General features: G+C 49.5%; 7 protein-coding genes across 7 annotated transcripts; 4 read left to right on the top strand and 3 right to left on the bottom strand.

Annotated features, from left to right (window-relative positions):
- Positions 1–125: 125 nt before the first annotated feature.
- N7487_000516 (putative 3-methylcrotonyl-CoA carboxylase, beta subunit (MccB)) lies at positions 126–1,924 on the top strand (the record flags this gene model as incomplete). The annotated part of the gene is made up of 2 exons (XM_056868264.1): positions 126–1,576; positions 1,630–1,924. 2 exons carry the CDS (start codon positions 126–128, stop codon positions 1,922–1,924), a joined length of 1,746 nt encoding a protein of 581 aa, XP_056733048.1.
- A 687-nt stretch (positions 1,925–2,611) lies between these two features.
- On the bottom strand, positions 2,612–3,992 carry N7487_000515 (uncharacterized protein; the record flags this gene model as incomplete). The annotated part of the gene is made up of 8 exons (XM_056868263.1): positions 3,695–3,992; positions 3,595–3,626; positions 3,493–3,519; positions 3,353–3,432; positions 3,278–3,300; positions 3,200–3,228; positions 3,123–3,132; positions 2,612–3,035 (listed from the first exon to the last, which is right to left on the bottom strand). Exons 1-8 carry the CDS (start codon positions 3,703–3,705, stop codon positions 2,612–2,614), a joined length of 636 nt encoding a protein of 211 aa, XP_056733047.1. The 5' UTR covers positions 3,706–3,992.
- Positions 3,993–5,218: 1,226 nt separating this feature from the next.
- Positions 5,219–6,232, top strand: yop1 (putative membrane biogenesis protein (Yop1); the record flags this gene model as incomplete). The annotated part of the gene is made up of 6 exons (XM_056868262.1): positions 5,219–5,272; positions 5,454–5,660; positions 5,730–5,738; positions 5,882–5,945; positions 5,998–6,055; positions 6,109–6,232. 6 exons carry the CDS (start codon positions 5,219–5,221, stop codon positions 6,230–6,232), a joined length of 516 nt encoding a protein of 171 aa, XP_056733046.1.
- Positions 6,233–7,248: 1,016 nt separating this feature from the next.
- On the bottom strand, positions 7,249–7,446 carry N7487_000513 (uncharacterized protein; the record flags this gene model as incomplete). The annotated part of the gene is made up of 1 exon (XM_056868261.1): positions 7,249–7,446. One exon carries the CDS (start codon positions 7,444–7,446, stop codon positions 7,249–7,251), a length of 198 nt encoding a protein of 65 aa, XP_056733045.1.
- A 708-nt stretch (positions 7,447–8,154) lies between these two features.
- N7487_000512 (autophagy-related protein 101) lies at positions 8,155–9,335 on the bottom strand (the record flags this gene model as incomplete). The annotated part of the gene is made up of 3 exons (XM_056868260.1): positions 8,155–8,684; positions 8,733–9,086; positions 9,146–9,335. Coding segments are annotated over 3 exons (732 nt in total), but the record flags the coding sequence as incomplete, so codon positions are not given.
- Positions 9,336–9,925: 590 nt separating this feature from the next.
- On the top strand, positions 9,926–11,775 carry N7487_000511 (peroxisomal biogenesis factor 3; the record flags this gene model as incomplete). Its single annotated transcript, XM_056868259.1, has 3 exons — positions 9,926–10,083; positions 10,200–10,552; positions 10,610–11,775. 3 exons carry the CDS (start codon positions 9,926–9,928, stop codon positions 11,773–11,775), a joined length of 1,677 nt encoding a protein of 558 aa, XP_056733043.1.
- Positions 11,776–14,615: 2,840 nt separating this feature from the next.
- N7487_000510 (uncharacterized protein) lies at positions 14,616–15,699 on the top strand (the record flags this gene model as incomplete). Its single annotated transcript, XM_056868258.1, has 2 exons — positions 14,616–14,686; positions 14,754–15,699. The coding sequence occupies 2 exons, from the start codon at positions 14,616–14,618 to the stop codon at positions 15,697–15,699; spliced, it is 1,017 nt and encodes a 338-aa protein (XP_056733042.1).
- Positions 15,700–15,704: the final 5 nt, after the last annotated feature.

Raw genomic sequence — 15,704 nt, 5'->3', positions numbered from 1 at the left:
CGCTGTTTATAAGTTTAAATACTTCGAAAATCTCATAATATACCCATAAATCTCTCTCCGTTTTGACTTGAGTTGAGCTCTGCCGTCCTCTTCTCGGAAACCTGCTACACTCCACCTTCCCCGCAATGCGTGCCCCGTCCCCGCTCGTCCTTCGGAGCTGGGGCTCACGGCTCGGACCACGCAAATGTCTAAACACATTCCGCCAGTCAACAAATATTACACGACCAGCCTATAGAACGGTAGCAAGTTATACACATCCTCACCATGCCTCAGCCCTCTCCGTCCTCCCCACAGCAGTGGACACCTCCTCACAGGAGTACCGCGAAAACAGCGAACAAATGCAAGAACTCCTAGACCGGATGAACAACCTACACACAACAATTGCACGTGGGGGAAATGACAAAGCACGCGAGAAGCATATCGCCCGCGGTAAAATGCTCCCAAGAGACCGGATCTCCGCCCTGGTTGATCCAGGCACCTCCTTCCTAGAACTATCCGCACTCGCAGGACACGGTGTTTACGAAGGCGAAGATGTTCCAGCAGGCGGAATCATCACCGGCATTGGGATGGTCGAGGGTGTCAACTGCATGATCGTCGCCAACGACAGCACCGTCAAGGGCGGCACCTACTACCCCATCACGGTGAAGAAGCACCTCCGCGCACAAGCCATTGCGCAAGAGAACCGCCTCCCCTGTATCTATCTCGTTGATTCTGGCGGTGCAAACTTGCCTCACCAGGCAGATGTATTCCCAGACCGCGATCACTTCGGCCGAATCTTTTTCAATCAGGCCCGCATGAGCTCCCTCGGTATCCCACAACTCTCTGTTGTCATGGGTCCCTGCACAGCGGGTGGTGCATATGTGCCTGCTATGAGTGATGAGACAATCATTGTCGAGAACCAGGGTACTATCTTCCTGGCAGGTCCGCCTCTCGTCAAGGCCGCGACGGGAGAGGAGGTTTCCGCCGAAGACTTGGGTGGTGGTCAGTTGCATTCGAGCATTTCCGGTGTAACAGATTACCTGGCTGTCGATGATGCACACGCTATTGTCCTTGCTCGTCGTTCTGTCGCGAATCTCAACTACCCTACCACGACAACTCCGCTCCAGCTGGAGGACAAGAATGGAGATTCGCTTGTCGTGAAAGAACCGTTGTACGATCCTAATGAGCTAAACGGGATCGTTGGCACGAATCTACGCCGCCAGATCCCTGTTCATGAAGTCATAGCGCGGATTGTTGATGGGAGTGAATTCGCCGAGTTTAAGCGTGACTATGGCTCGACCCTGGTAACGGGTTTTGCTCGCATCCACGGCCATCGTGTCGGTATCGTTGCTAACAATGGAATCTTGTTCTCCGAGTCCTCGCTCAAGGGAGCGCATTTCATTGAGCTTTGCGCCCAACGGCGGATCCCTCTTGTCTTCTTGCAGAATATCTCCGGCTTCATGGTCGGTGCTGATGCCGAGAAGGGAGGTATCGCGAAGAACGGTGCTAAGCTTGTTACTGCTGTTGCGTGCGCTGATGTCCCCAAGTTCACTGTTGTGTTTGGGTCCAGTGCTGGTGCTGGTAATTACGGGATGTGGTAAGTTTATCCGTGGGCTGTTTCTGGTTCATATCTAACTGACATTGCTTTAGTGGTCGTGCCTACTCGCCTCGTCTTCTCTTCATGTGGCCCAATGCCAAGATCGGAGTTATGGGCTCTGAGCAACTCTCTGCCGTTATGGAGGCAGTTGGACGATCCGCCGATCCGGCTTTGAAAGAACGCATTGACCGTGAATCCGAGGCGACCTTTTCGTCGGCTCGTCTGTGGGATGATGGTATCATCCCTCCATCTCAGACGAGAAAAATGCTGGGGTTGGGTCTGGCAGCTGCGCTCAGTGGCAAGGCTGAGCCTGATGTGCAAACTAGGTTTGGCGTGTTCCGGATGTAGAGTGCCAAATGGTAGGAATGAGATATGCAAATTTTCATCCGGGATAATCCGAGAAAACATAGAATGGAAGAAGTGTGTTCATGTGCTATTGACTCGATGTAACATTTTGGAATAGTGAAATGGAAATATGTAGTGTAGCCTACAGGCCTCTCTAGAGTATCATTCTTTAGTCTAGTAGGGCTTTATGACTGTACGCGGTCCGAGAAGCTCATCGTAGAAAAAGGTTTAGATTGTCCATGATATCCGGTGCTATATTTTCACACCTTTCTATGTTGGCGGCAAAGGGTTCAACCGCATGCCTAACATTCAAGGGATCTAGCCCGAGTCTCTCAACCAAAGGATAATACCAACAGGACCAAAAGAAAAGAAAGCACTTTTTCCTCCATCTCGTGAAAGTAGTCTTTTTCGAGTCCAGATCAACCAAACCTCAAATATGTCAAATATAAAAAAGAGGATGACACCAATTGTGTATAGTCCAAAAGAAAAGAAAAGATACAAATCTGTAGCAGCGAAGCAGGGCTCTATAAGGGGGGAGAGGCATAGACATATAGAAAGAACATCAGTCATACATGACATGTCAAGATGCATAGCAGCGTCGGGTGGGGCATATGTTGCAGAGGGTCGTATCGCATGAAAATGAAACAAGACAAGGGTCCCTAGTCAAAGGGACCACTCGAATTGTTGAAATCAAAGGATGATACACGGACCGCGGCGATTTTTCGGCCGGCGATTCTCTCTCTTGCGGTCATGACGATTGGGGCCCTCGCGCTTGCGGTTGGGATCGTTGCTATTCCTTGACCCCTCGGAGTCTTTACGGATGATTTGGCGACACAGATCGACGAAGACTTCGTTGACGTTTGCGCGGCGGCGGGCAGATGTCTCGTAGTATGGGGCGTTACCCCATTTCTGGGATAGGCCAAAGGCGCGAGCACGTGGTACGGCGCGGTCTTCTTCCAGGTCGGATTTGTTACCCACGATCACGATTGGGACGTTCTCGTCGTCTTTGATTCGGATGATTTGTTCGCGGAGCTCGGAGAGTTCATTTAGGGAGGACATGCTGGTGATGGAGAAGACGAGGAGGAAGCCCTGGCCTTGTTTCATGTAGAGCTCTCTGTTGGGGGCATTGTTAGTACGGTGTGGTTTTTCGGGGGTCGGTCCGTGGAATCAATTGTGGTGCTGGGTGAATAGCTAGATTTACCTCATTGCCGCTTGAGGGTTGTTAGCTTAGATCTCACATGGGTAGATATGCTGATTTGAGGGGGGAGGGAGACTTACTGAACTGCTCTGTTCCTGCAGTGTCAAGACTTCGAAAATTTAGCATCATGCCATATTCCAAACCACCGAGGTACTCACATCTCCAGTATACATTGTCGACCCTGTCAAGCTTGGTTAAAGAGGAAAATTTCCAGTGCATGGTAGACCACTTACGTCTACCTCAATCTGTTTCCGGTATGAATCCTCGATCGTGGGGTCGTAGCTTTCGATCCAGACATTTTGAACGAATTGGGCTGGAAGATAGTTCTTGATCAGCTCGAGGACTCAGGGGAGGAGGAGCATAGGGAACGGACCTGTTAAGCAACTTTTTCCAACACCTCCTGTTATCGCGACGCACGGGAATGCCTGTGGTCAGCATGTGACCTTGGGAATATCTCAGGAGTAGAGGCTCCTACCAGCACCCAAAACAACAATATGGTATTCGCGTCTAGACAGGGCGCAAACAAACAATTAGAATTGGATCTGGCAGTATTCAGGGAGTATCCATAAACTCACTGTGGCCGCATTGAGAAGAGTGTGTATCGATATTATTTAGTGATTCGGAATGGAAATCGAAATAGCTCTCTCGAGGACCGAAGGTCGGGCTTTAGTGTGGATCCCACGTGGTATATATGACGATCTCAAAACTTAGAACAAGTTGACTGTGATGAATTGGCACATAAGCCACGTTGAATGCTTCAATTGTATTGTGTAGCTCGAAGATGGAAGAGCTTGGAAGGGCGGTACGCGGGTGCGGTTACATGGCCCGCCTTTTCGTGCACGGGAGGAGATTCGAGGGATTCGAAGGATTGGATCCACTGAAGAGTATCAACAAATATAAAGAAAAAGATATTTAGGCGTTTCTGCATGGATTTTTTTTTCGAGAGGGGAGAAACGTCTGATAACGGGAGTTAGCCTAATTGCCCTCTGTCTTTTTGATCCTTCGACCCAATCACATCATATGCCGAGATCGTCTCTGGCGGTCAGGCACTAACTGTAAGTGTATGCCTTCCCGGCAATGGTTTGAATCCTTTCAATTTTTTTGAGTTCTTTTTGGGGGTCCTTTTTGGGGTCGTTTTAATCTTTTCTTTCCCGGTTTCAATTGCCATCCCTGTAAGTATGGGTCACGTGATTATCATGTGGTTGGTATCAAAGCGTTGAAGCAGAATCCCGAGGTCACTTGTGTTTGAAGATACTCAGCATCTGTCATTTTTTATATATATATATATATTTCAACTTGATACCTCGTGTGTGAGAGAAAGTGGAATTAGAGACATGTTCCATAATTGGTCAATGTTTATTGGACCTCGGGACAAGGACAAGGATGCATCACATAAACCCGAACGGACCAACTGCTGCAGGGGGGGGAAGGCCCACAAAGGAACACTCCCCGGTTTCATGATAGAAGAAAGAAAAAAAAACATTGGAAACGTAAAAATGCAAACAGGCTAGGTACATATGTATTTATCTCGAATAAAGCAAACAACCCTCGATGATTTCAAGGAAAGCCGCGTACGTCATGTGTAGGATGTACCTAGGTATGACTATCTCGGGCAATTTGTGGAGAGGACTGATTCTGATACATCCATGAATACGGAGTAATGCATTCAACATCAAATGTTGCATTTGAAATCTGTTTCAAAGTACATTAATCCTTCAGGGCTAGTACTATTGAAGCTTAAAACTCGCTACGGAGTACATTCTAAGGCAAAAATGTTGGCCTTAGCCCCTCAGTTAGGCACTCCAGTAGATAGTATGCTTAAAGATGTAGGTAACCATATCTGCATTGGTCTCTAGGGCTAGATCTTTAGATTCAAAAGTCACTAGTGAGATACACATCTATTCAAACCAATAACAATCTACTGGGTGCCGCTTCGCACATGGACGGATACGTCATGTATATCACGTGATACACACAGGCTAGCCTCTGTCTTCTTGCCGCCAGCTTTACCGGTTGCATTCTCACCATCCCTCGCTCCATTGTCACCCTAATAGCTCTTTGACCTGTTTTCCCACAAACGATACCCTTTATAAGCAAAAATGGCCTCTTTCCAGGAGCGTGCTCAGCACTCTATTGCTCAGCTTGACAAGGAGGTACGTTTCCAGCGATTGTTGTGTGTTTCGCTGGCGTCTCAGGTCTAGCCCTCGCCTGATGGCTGCAATGATTCTGAGCGCCAGCGACCACAGCAGGAGCGACTGCAATCGCATCCTTTGATAACCATTTCAAGATGTTATTTCTCGCTGTGATTTTGAGCTGATATCTGTCATTTTGTAGCTCTCCAAGTACCCTGTCCTCGCCAATCTTGAGCGTCAGACCAATGTCCCCAAGGTCTATGTCATCCTCGGCCTTGTCGGAATCTACTTCTTCCTTGTCTTCTTCAACATCGCTGGCGAGTTCCTCGTCAACTTTGCCGGTTTCCTCGTCCCCGGTTACTACTCCCTTCAGGCGCTTTTCACCTCAAGCACCCAGGATGACACTCAGGTAAGACATTTTTGTAACTTTTCCTTTCCATGCGCAAATCGCTAACCATGTCTTTCTTTACTCTCATAGTGGCTCACGGTATGTTCATATGATCCTATCACCTTGTTGTCGCAATCATGTGGAAGTATGGGATCACCACCGATTCGGGGTTATCACACACCATCCACGTGACATCTTTCCCATTCGCACACGACCGGGGATTCTAACATCTGACTTGATAGTACTGGGTTGTGTTCGCTTTCCTGACTGTTATTGAGAGCGCCATCAGCGCCGCTTACTGGTTCCGTATGTGCCCACAATATGCCAATCTTATCACTATCTTACTAACTGATCGCAGCCTTCTACTACATCTTCAAGTTCGTCCTGATCATGTGGATGGCTCTTCCCCAGACCAGGTATGTCCCTACCTCGTGACCAAATTGAGACCAGCAGCTGACCTCTATCACAGCGGTGCCCAAATTGTCTTCCACTCCTTCCTCCAGCCCGTGGTTGGCCGTTTCTTCTCCACCAACGGTACCTCCTCCAACCTCCGCGCTCAGGCCGAGGCTGCAGCCAAGCCCCACTCCACCTAAGGGGTGTAGTCTTACCTCTTAGCTGAGAATCGCATCGACAATAAAAGCTCCGTGGAACCTGCTTTGGCGCGGGTCGCGGATCCGATTCTCTATGCCCGGTGGGTACTAAGCACGAAGTGAAGCGGTTGGCTTAAAGCTTCGTTGCTATGATTAAATAGGAGCAGTGCAATAGCTGGAACATGAAATAGAGAGGACCCGAGAAATGTTGCGACGGGTCCGTGGTTGGATATTCGCTGAATATGAGAATGTTTGTCTTGGTTCTTGCCATTTTGTTACACTTGAGTGGTTTAGTTGCTTAGTTCGTACATTGTCAATGGGGATGCAGTTATTTTCAGATGTTGGAGATCTACGTGATCTACATGTATCTTATTTAGGGTGCTGCGCTATGCGCTATGCGCCGTCGAGGTTCATCCCCGCGTATGTTACACAAGTAAGGATCCCCGGGCCAAGCTACACAAGCTACAGGTTCGCATGGCAGCCCATACTATTTCATACTCCATACATGTTGCATCAACAGCACCACTGGGCATTGTATGACCCTATGACCCTCTCAAAACATCGCGCGTAGCCATCTTCGTAAGTACTTCTGATAATTTCACACATCTCTTTAATCCGATCAGCAAGATAGTTCTTCTCAATATGCATCTTACGACTATTCTTCATCAAGAATCCTCTGGCTCGCCCAGGTGCACAAATCTACCATGTTCAACAGCGTATTCCAGGGTTAAAGCTCAAAGCACCTTAATGGACCTCGAAATAGTCCGACGGCAAACCGACATTGACCTACCTCGTTCCGTTCCGACAGTGACAGCTAATCGGTGCTAACAAGAATACCCCCCACCACCCTTCTTCGAAGAAGATTCCAGCACTTCTTGCAGGTTGCGGAGCTCTTCAGCATGCAAGTTAGAATCGTCATACTTCCGGGCCATGTCAAAATCTACCAAGATAGCTCTCCAGTCCCGGATCAGGAAGTTGAACCGATTCACATCACTATGCTTAATCCCCAAAGCATGTAACTAAGTGAGAGTCTGCTGGCAAATATCGAGGTCCATCGGCCCAGCATGTCGTGCATTGGCGATACGTTCCATCAAGAGTACAATCACACAACCATCTTCAGTGAGATGTCCCAGGAACCGGGGCCCAATGTCATCATCCTCAATCAACCGGTCAATCAACCGGTCAATCAACCGATAGCCAGCAGTCTCGCCCTCCATGTATTCAATTTCCAAATCGAAGCCCGCAAACTTGAGGACGATAAGTTTCTCAAATTGGGGACATTGGACTTGGTAAACGCCCGTTTGAAGTCTCCTGCTCTCTCCATGAAATTAACAAAGGAATTATGCCATGTATTCTGAAGTCCTGGGAACGAAGGTCGAGTAGCGCGTGCAAAGCATGTCTCGCCAGTTTCTGGGTATATGTTTATTAGCCCATCATTCCAATCGCCTACAAGAAGATGGAGAATCGTGGCTACAGATGGACCGAAGCACATATAATCTGTGCTTTAGATACCTTAGGCAATGGTGATATACCTTACTGGCCTGTTGATCAAAAGTCGGAAATAGCTTTCGCCGTAATTTCGGCTTCTGCTAGGAGCAATTTGATGCTTCTTTGGTCCTGCATTGGGGTGTTGGCACACTGCATGGAGGGGCAGTTGTATCTGCGGCTAATTATCGGGTGTTGGGAGATCAAGTGGAATATTATTGGCCCAGTGGTACCAATTTGCTTACAACTTGCAGGCTTTCATGCAGGGTGTAGCTCCCATAGAATGTGTTTTGTGGAGTGCTTAATGACAAATTCCGCATGGTCTGGTTGAAGAGACGTTGTACACCGAAATCACACACCTCTCTGGTCCTCGTGAAAGATAAATAGATGCAGGATATTTGCATTGATTTTCGTAATTGAGTTAAAAAAAAAAAAAAACAGCTCCATATGTACTTACGCCACATTGTAAAAAGACCCAGCCCAGCCCTTTCAAGAATCCCAAAAAAAAATTAAACACCTAAGTACTGAACTCCGTATGGCCATCGCTTGAAAGTTCAAGAACAGCACATGAGGGTTTCGTAGGCTCGTAGTAATAGCCCTTTTTATAATATCTGACAGACTTCGTAAATCGTATCGGGGTCGATCGCCCGTGGCCATGTTCCATTGAAGGAAATAAAAGCAACGTGTCCGGTTGGTTGAACAATGATCGGAGTGGGAACGTATCGGACTTGACGATTCCAAGTATCATAGTATCGTCCAAGATCTTAGTCAAACCGCATAGCTCAGTAGAGCCCCATGCGATTACCCCAGCCGTCAGCGCGAGGGTTGACGACAATCCGATAGGGGAATGGGTTGGAATCGCTAGTAGTGATGGGTGGGATATGGTCTTTATCTCTATTGACCACGCTCAAGATTTTCAAGGCTGCCTTTTGCAACATATTTCCCATTGCCTTGCGCACCTTGGCTCGTTCTATACCCAAATTAGCTCTGGATAAAGGGATCCGCAGACTGTACATACCGGACTCAGTGCGCGGTGTTGCGATCGTCACATCAAGTGTCCAAATCTCCCAGCACACTTCTTCCTCGCCTTTCGCTGTTAATCCGCCAAACCAGTGCCCCGAGCGACGCCGTTTCTTCTCGTAGAACTCGATTGCGATCCGCCCTCGCACGCCCCCGCCCCCTCCGACAATTTGACCATCCTGCCCGCCGGCTGCGGAGGATAGGTGCTGCCGGACCAGAGCCGATATACGCGATTCAATCAGTGTCTCTAGATCTGCATCGTTTATAGCGGGGAGTGTGAAATCGAGCACGTCAAAGGTGACCGGCCGGATAGAAGGGAAGTAACGGTGGAAGAAGATGAGGTTGAGGACACCTGGCAAGAACCACTATTCAGTAAAAACATGATTATGGTGTCTCCAGCTCACGACTAACCCTTCAATACATCTCGCACATGGGTGGTGTCGGCGAAGATCTCCAGGAAGTACTCCGGAGGGGTTTTGCGGGGCTCCATCCCCGCCATGACGCAGCTCGCAACCAAGCCGGTTGGGGTTGGGTGCGGACTCAGGCGGCTTTTGTTGATAGAAGGGGGAAAGTATTGCCGTAAATACAGAATGGAGGAATAGTCAGTAAGCAGGTTGCTGCATAGAGCTGGAGGGATGTGAGGTGGAGTGATGACTCCAAGGCTAATATGGCAAGGGGGGCGGGCCTGTATCGGACGTAGCCGACTGAAGCTTATCGCTTATCATCGAACTGGGGGAAACCAGTTTGAAAGAGAACGCTTATGTTGAAGAAGTACGGAGTGTACGGAGTATGCGGAGTATATAAAAGAGCAATGAGAAGAGAAAGAACAAGAAAGAGGCAGACAGGGATTAGCGGTTTGTTGCGGGATGGCCATGCCAAATCCGGGGGAGAGCTCTAATGTGACACAATAATTGATAGTTTAGAGGAATAAGAAGATATATATATGTACATGGTCAAATATCTAGATCATTTAGTATGTTTGCAGGTACTTTTAATCCTATGTGGTGCTTTATAGGTCCGGTTCACTCTTGCATGACGGTGAGCTCTAGCCGAGGCCTGAAACTGGCGATCAGCGCCCGAAGCCTCTCTTCCCCATCTACTCCGTACTGAACCATCCATCTCCTGGATCTATCATGATTTGAAATTGCCTATTATTTTTACCTTCTTCCTAGAGAAGCACCAAACACAATTATGATCGGTGCGACGAGGCGCTGGTTCCAGCGCAATCGCAAAGGTCTTGCAATCGGGGCTGGGGTGATAGGAGCCGGCTACTTAGCCGGACAATATGTGCTATCCAAGATCTCCGAGGCACGGGAGCGCATGAGCAGCGATCGGATTGCTCGCGAAAAGTGAGTTTCCCTTGTTTTTGATGACTCTCATCCTTCTGCTAGCAAGCACGCGAGCTTGTGGCGCGTGCAACCTCGACCAGAATACCCTTAACCGGAATCACTGACCATGGCAATAGTCTGCGCCGACGATTCGAACAAAACCAAACCGATTGCACATATACTGTCCTTGCCTTGTTGCCGACCGCCGCCGAGAATATTATCGATGCTCTCCCGGTTGAGGAGTTGACCAAGGAGCTGCAGCAAAAGCGAGCCGAGAGGTTGGCTCGACTGAATGCAGGCGAAGCAACTGGATCAGATCTGAGCTCAGTAGCCCCGAGTCTGCCAGACGATGATCGGAGAAGCCTTTCCAGTTTCCAGAGTGAGGGATATGTGCACGCCAGTCAGATTGGGGACTCTGCTCTGAGTTCCGACGGACAACCTCGGCCCAAACGGAACAAGACACAGCTGTGGAATGAGGTGAAGATTACCTGTGAGTCTTTATTGCAACCAAAATGAACCTCGTCTGTTAGAAACTAACGTTTTCTAGCTGTCACTCGGTCTTTTACTATGGTCTACACTCTCTCCTTGCTCACCGTCTTCACTCACATCCAACTTAACCTACTCGGCCGCCGGAACTACCTGTCTAGCGTGATCTCCCTTGCTACACCACCTGCCAACGCCTCGACAATCAGTCTTGAAGACCACGATGATGAGCTCACTCAAACATTGGGCGATGACTTCGAGACCAACCGACGTTACCTCGCCTTCAGTTGGTGGCTACTTCACCGCGGGTGGAAGGACGTGATGGGAAGGGTGCAAACTGCAGTCGAGGAAGTATTTGGACCTTTAAACCCACGTGAGGATATCAGTTTGGCCAAGCTCTCTGAGTTGACCTTGCAAATCCGAAAGAAGGTGGAAGGCAACACCGAGGACGAGCGACGATCTCAAAAATGGCTTTCTTGCTTGCTTCCCCCGGCAGAGGAAGAGGAACATGTCTTACGCGAGTCGGGTGTGGAAGGCGTAGCTGACCCCTCCTCTTCCCAGACAGCGTCGAAGCTGCGACACCTCCTAGATGAGACAGCAGATTTGATCGACTCGCCCTCTTTCTCCCTTGTCCTTACACTTCTTAACAACGAGGGATTCTCAACCCTTATCGATCAAAGATGTGCTGCCGATGCCTTCAAGGCGCCCACCTCCGCACCGGAGACTGCTCTGCAATCCTTCGATTCAATTGCCACCGTTGTGCCTCTGGCGGCCAACTCCGAGCGGAAGACAAAGCTTGCCAACCTCCTAGCTGTCATGACTCGTCAGGCACATGTGATTGGCAATGGTACCCACCCACCAAATGAGTATCTGGTCGCCATGGACCAGAACGTGCGAGAGCTCGAGGCCTTCTCTGCCGTGGTATATAGCTCGAACTTTGACCTCGAGCTTCTTGGTGCTAAGAACAACGCCCTACCGACCAGGGATACAGATCTAGTCGATAATGAAACTACTTCGTCATCTTTTTCCCAGGTGATAGTTGAGAAGGAAGTTGAAGCCGATTTAGAGGAGATCATTGAGTCACAACCACGCAGTGTCGTGCCCAATGAGCCTGCCTTCAATGAGCCTGAGCCTGAGCCTTTGGCGGATTCAGCCTTCGAAGAGGCTTGGGGCAAGGCCACAGATGATGGGAACACCTCCCCAACAGAAGAAACCCAACCAACACAGTAAGGCAATGAAGAAATCTTCAAGCTTGATGGCGATTTGTGTGATTCTCTCTATAACCCTACACTTTTGTTTTTCGCACATCGCTCTGGACCTGGTTTCTATTTCCTCTGCATACATTATCTTTGCGATAGAATTAATGTATGCTAATGATGTATGCCAATTCAATTGTCTATTTCTAGTAATATTTTTCATATACATTCCCATCAGTATTTTTCTACAACACAGAATGCGCCATGGTTTAGCAAGCACACCAAATTGTATGATCTTATACCCCAGACCGAAGTAGACTAGTGTTGGTGGAGCCGCCGGGGCCCTATGCTTGGGGATAGTGGCGCTGAGACACATATAAGGATGCTAGGACTTCGCCGAGTGAGATTATGGGGCCATATTATGTATCTGCAAATAAAAATCTGGGATAGCAGAAGATATGTGCTGGACATATCCGCTAATACCGCTAGTCTCGGACTACAACTTGTGACATGCAGATATAAATTTTCTGTCTACAAGGTAGTTCATACATAGTTCATACTAGTGTCGTATGTCACAACTTGTTTATTTTTCCCCACCATCACAATAGTTTCCGTCTTCGGCGCTTGTGCCTCATTCTGAATGTCAATGTCTCATCAGGCACAGGCACTTTTCCTTTGTCGCTTCGTTAAAAACGCGGATACGATGAAACATCTTGACGTCACGACTATATCCTTTTTCCTATTGCAGCCAAGGTTGCGAGGTCCACCAATGAGCTAATACAGCCCACTTGTGTGGCGCAGCTGTCTCCGTTGTTTTTGTCGCGCAATTGAAATTTTAGCGTATTGAACTACCTCCATGGTATGGCCTAAGTTGTTTTGTTGGAACATATGTGTTGACGTTCCACTTTCAAGGGGGTTTTTGACCGTTTTTAACCGAAGGGGTTGGAGCGTCACCTTATGTCCTTTCCAGGCTTAGTCCAATTATGCATCAACAATGTCCGAGAAGAATCAGAGCCATTGGCTGATGAGTACCCCCAATGGGAATATTACCCCCGGCTATTTTGAGATTCCATCTGCATGACAAAAGTTCTCTTCCTATTCCAACGCTCCCTCGCAGGGTGGTATACCCCGCATTGTGCGATGGAACGAACTCCAATGATTAGCCCGCTGTCATCGGTCCTGCTCTTTATTATATGCATGTTTCAACCTGGGGGTCTTGGGAACATGTATATAGAAGCTTGCACATCTCATAATAAGGAATGTTGCCCTTATCTTCCGAGGATATGTAGCTTATATGCAATTAAAGTCCAGGCAAGCATTTGAGCAATATAGCACACGCGGCAGTCCCCACTCATATGATCGTTCTGCCTATCAAAGAGCTCTCGAGCATCGATATTCCCTCAAACGAAGAACCAAAAAAAGGACCAGGTCTTGTCGAAGATAATAGAAGTTCCAGAACGCTGGCAAGAATTTCCTCGCCTCTACTGGGGACGACATGTGGAGGAGTCGAGCCAGGTTCATCCCCATATCAGCCAGTGAATCCGACGAGACAGACGTCGTAATAGGCCATCTAGTCCGATCCAATCTGCGCCAGCATTATGCACTTTTCGCAGGAGTAGTAACAAATTACCACCAACTTGAAGTTGCTCCGAGTCTCAGACATCAGCCGCTATGCCACCATCTCCGAATTCTCGCTTAACCCAACAGTCCTAGGAAACGAGCCGCTTGTAACAGGAACAACGACCTACCTGACTGTAGGCCCTAGAATATGGGAGAACATGTGGGCACTGTGGACTAGGATTGTTGGCAGCGTACCTGCGTGTCTTATTGGGGTTACGGGCGGCTGGATGGTGGAGCCGGTTGACGGCTGCAGCCCTTGTTAGGTGGTGGTGTACGTTGGCTGGGAGAGTCTGGGGGTCCACGACTCGTACCTACTACTATCACACCAAGTACTCCGTATATCCGCCGTTATCTTCAGTGAGAATGAATAACCAAGGATTCCGCGAATATGACCATATTGCTTTCAGGCATTCACGTGCTCCGTGGGAGGCGAATTTGTATTGGCACGTCAATGTAGCATTGATCCACGAGAAAAAGGCCTATGAAATAAGTAATGACGAAATTTTGAAAATGAGAGCTGGAGAGAGACAACCATTTGAAACATCTTAAATCCTGAACCTTGAAATGTACGGAGTAATATACCGTATTTTGCACGAAATAAGTTACCCAGCCTCATGTGTGGCTGAGCCAAGTACTCCACCCGCTAAATTGTGTGGGAAAGTACTTCCTCCGCCGTGTTCCGTATCATCCAATCACTTAACTCTACCAAGGAACCGCCGGTCAAAGTCCTCAAGGTTTCCCCCGATCTGCCCTCCCCTTTAAGACCTGCCCATCCCGACTATTCCTCCACATTCGACATTTATTGGCAGACTGCAGGACTGTTGTGTGCTTTGTAATTTTCCGCTTTCACTTCAGTCCCCGAGATTGCCTACCGATTGAGTTATAGGACTTCGTGTGCCTTCCTACCCCATCGCCCTCGCCTCAAAACTACCCCGAGAATCAGCCCGAAGATCAGCCCATTGCACAACTACAACACCTTGGTGTCGCTACATATTTAAAGCCTCTATTCTCGGCCTTCCGCTTAAAACCCCCCAAACGGGACTGTGGCGGCTGCATACTGCAGTGGGCGCTGAGGCCGCATTATCTCCCTATCCGTCAGCCGCGCGCATCAGAAACGCAGCCCTTCAAGTCATCATCACGAATCAGCATCCCATATCCTGAAATAACCTCCAGCGCACTCCTGAGCAAACCGAACTCCTACAACAGCGGCCCCCCACATAGGAAATTTAAGGCTGGTGTGCTCTTCCGCCCAACATGACGGACTTTCGAATGCCCCTCCACCAAGGGCCTCCTGCCCGGAAGCCCCTCTCTGGTGCCCAGCACGGGTATGGCGGGTATCAATCCTACGATTCTTCACGACCCCAACTTGCGCCCCATCTAGCGAGCCCCCAGACCACGCACAGTCGGACTCGAACCACATCCTCCAACGTGTTGCCCTACTCAAGCGGCTCGCAGCACTACCACGGCGCTCCCCCCGCCACCTCCTATTCCTCAAATGACTCTTCCTCCTCACCCACCCTCTCGACGCATGTCTAGCACCACTACCTCGACCTCGTCCACCGGCAACCACCCGACGGTACATGCGGGGCATGGTGTTTCTGACATCCGGCGAACCGCCTCGTCTCGCTCTGCCAACTCTCAGCTTGGATATGTGGCCCTCATGCGGCGGCAAAAGGCCACCGTCTGGTGTGACCGGGCACAGCCCGAGGACGCCAGATCCCGCGAACAAGCCCTGCGGGACAAGAAGAGAGCGTACCTTGAAGTTCATGGCGCTGGCCGGTCAGGAACCTTGGCTAGTGGCAAGATCCGACATGGTCCTAAGGGAGCTGCTGAGTTCTCGCCCTCAAATCTAGTCGGCGCAAAGGTCCCCGTGCGATTGAGTGCGAACGAGGTCGGCGATGGGGATGAGGACACTCTCAGCAGTGATGGTGGCGCAATTCACAGACGAACCGGCAGCGGCCGCAGCTCTCTGGGAAGTGCCCACCGTTACCCGAGTGGATACTCGCGGCCACAAGGAACGATGGGCAGCAACAGCACGCCCCCGAACGAGAAGACTGACCTGCCAGAAGTGTCTGAAAATACGCCCGCGGAGATGCACGAAGAAGAGAAGAGCCGACTGTCATCTCTCCACAAAGATGATACCGCAACAACACACAGCAGCGAGCACGAGCAAGACGACTTTGTTGGTGACATGCAGGCTCCGAGCGCCGCCACTGCGGCAGCCGAGAAAGCCAACAGGGCAGCCGAGCTGCGACGACGAGGCAGTGTGGACGAGCGAACTACTACCATGACCAATGTGCGACTTTTCGTCGCAAATCCCGATTCAGACAGTGACTGAGGCTC

This window comes from Penicillium crustosum (assembly GCF_028827405.1).
Source record: "Penicillium crustosum strain IBT 35664 chromosome Unknown utg000001l_segment0_segment0, whole genome shotgun sequence".
Lineage (NCBI taxonomy): Eukaryota > Fungi > Ascomycota > Eurotiomycetes > Eurotiales > Aspergillaceae > Penicillium > Penicillium crustosum.
This window is presented reverse-complemented; position numbering and strand designations above follow the sequence as displayed.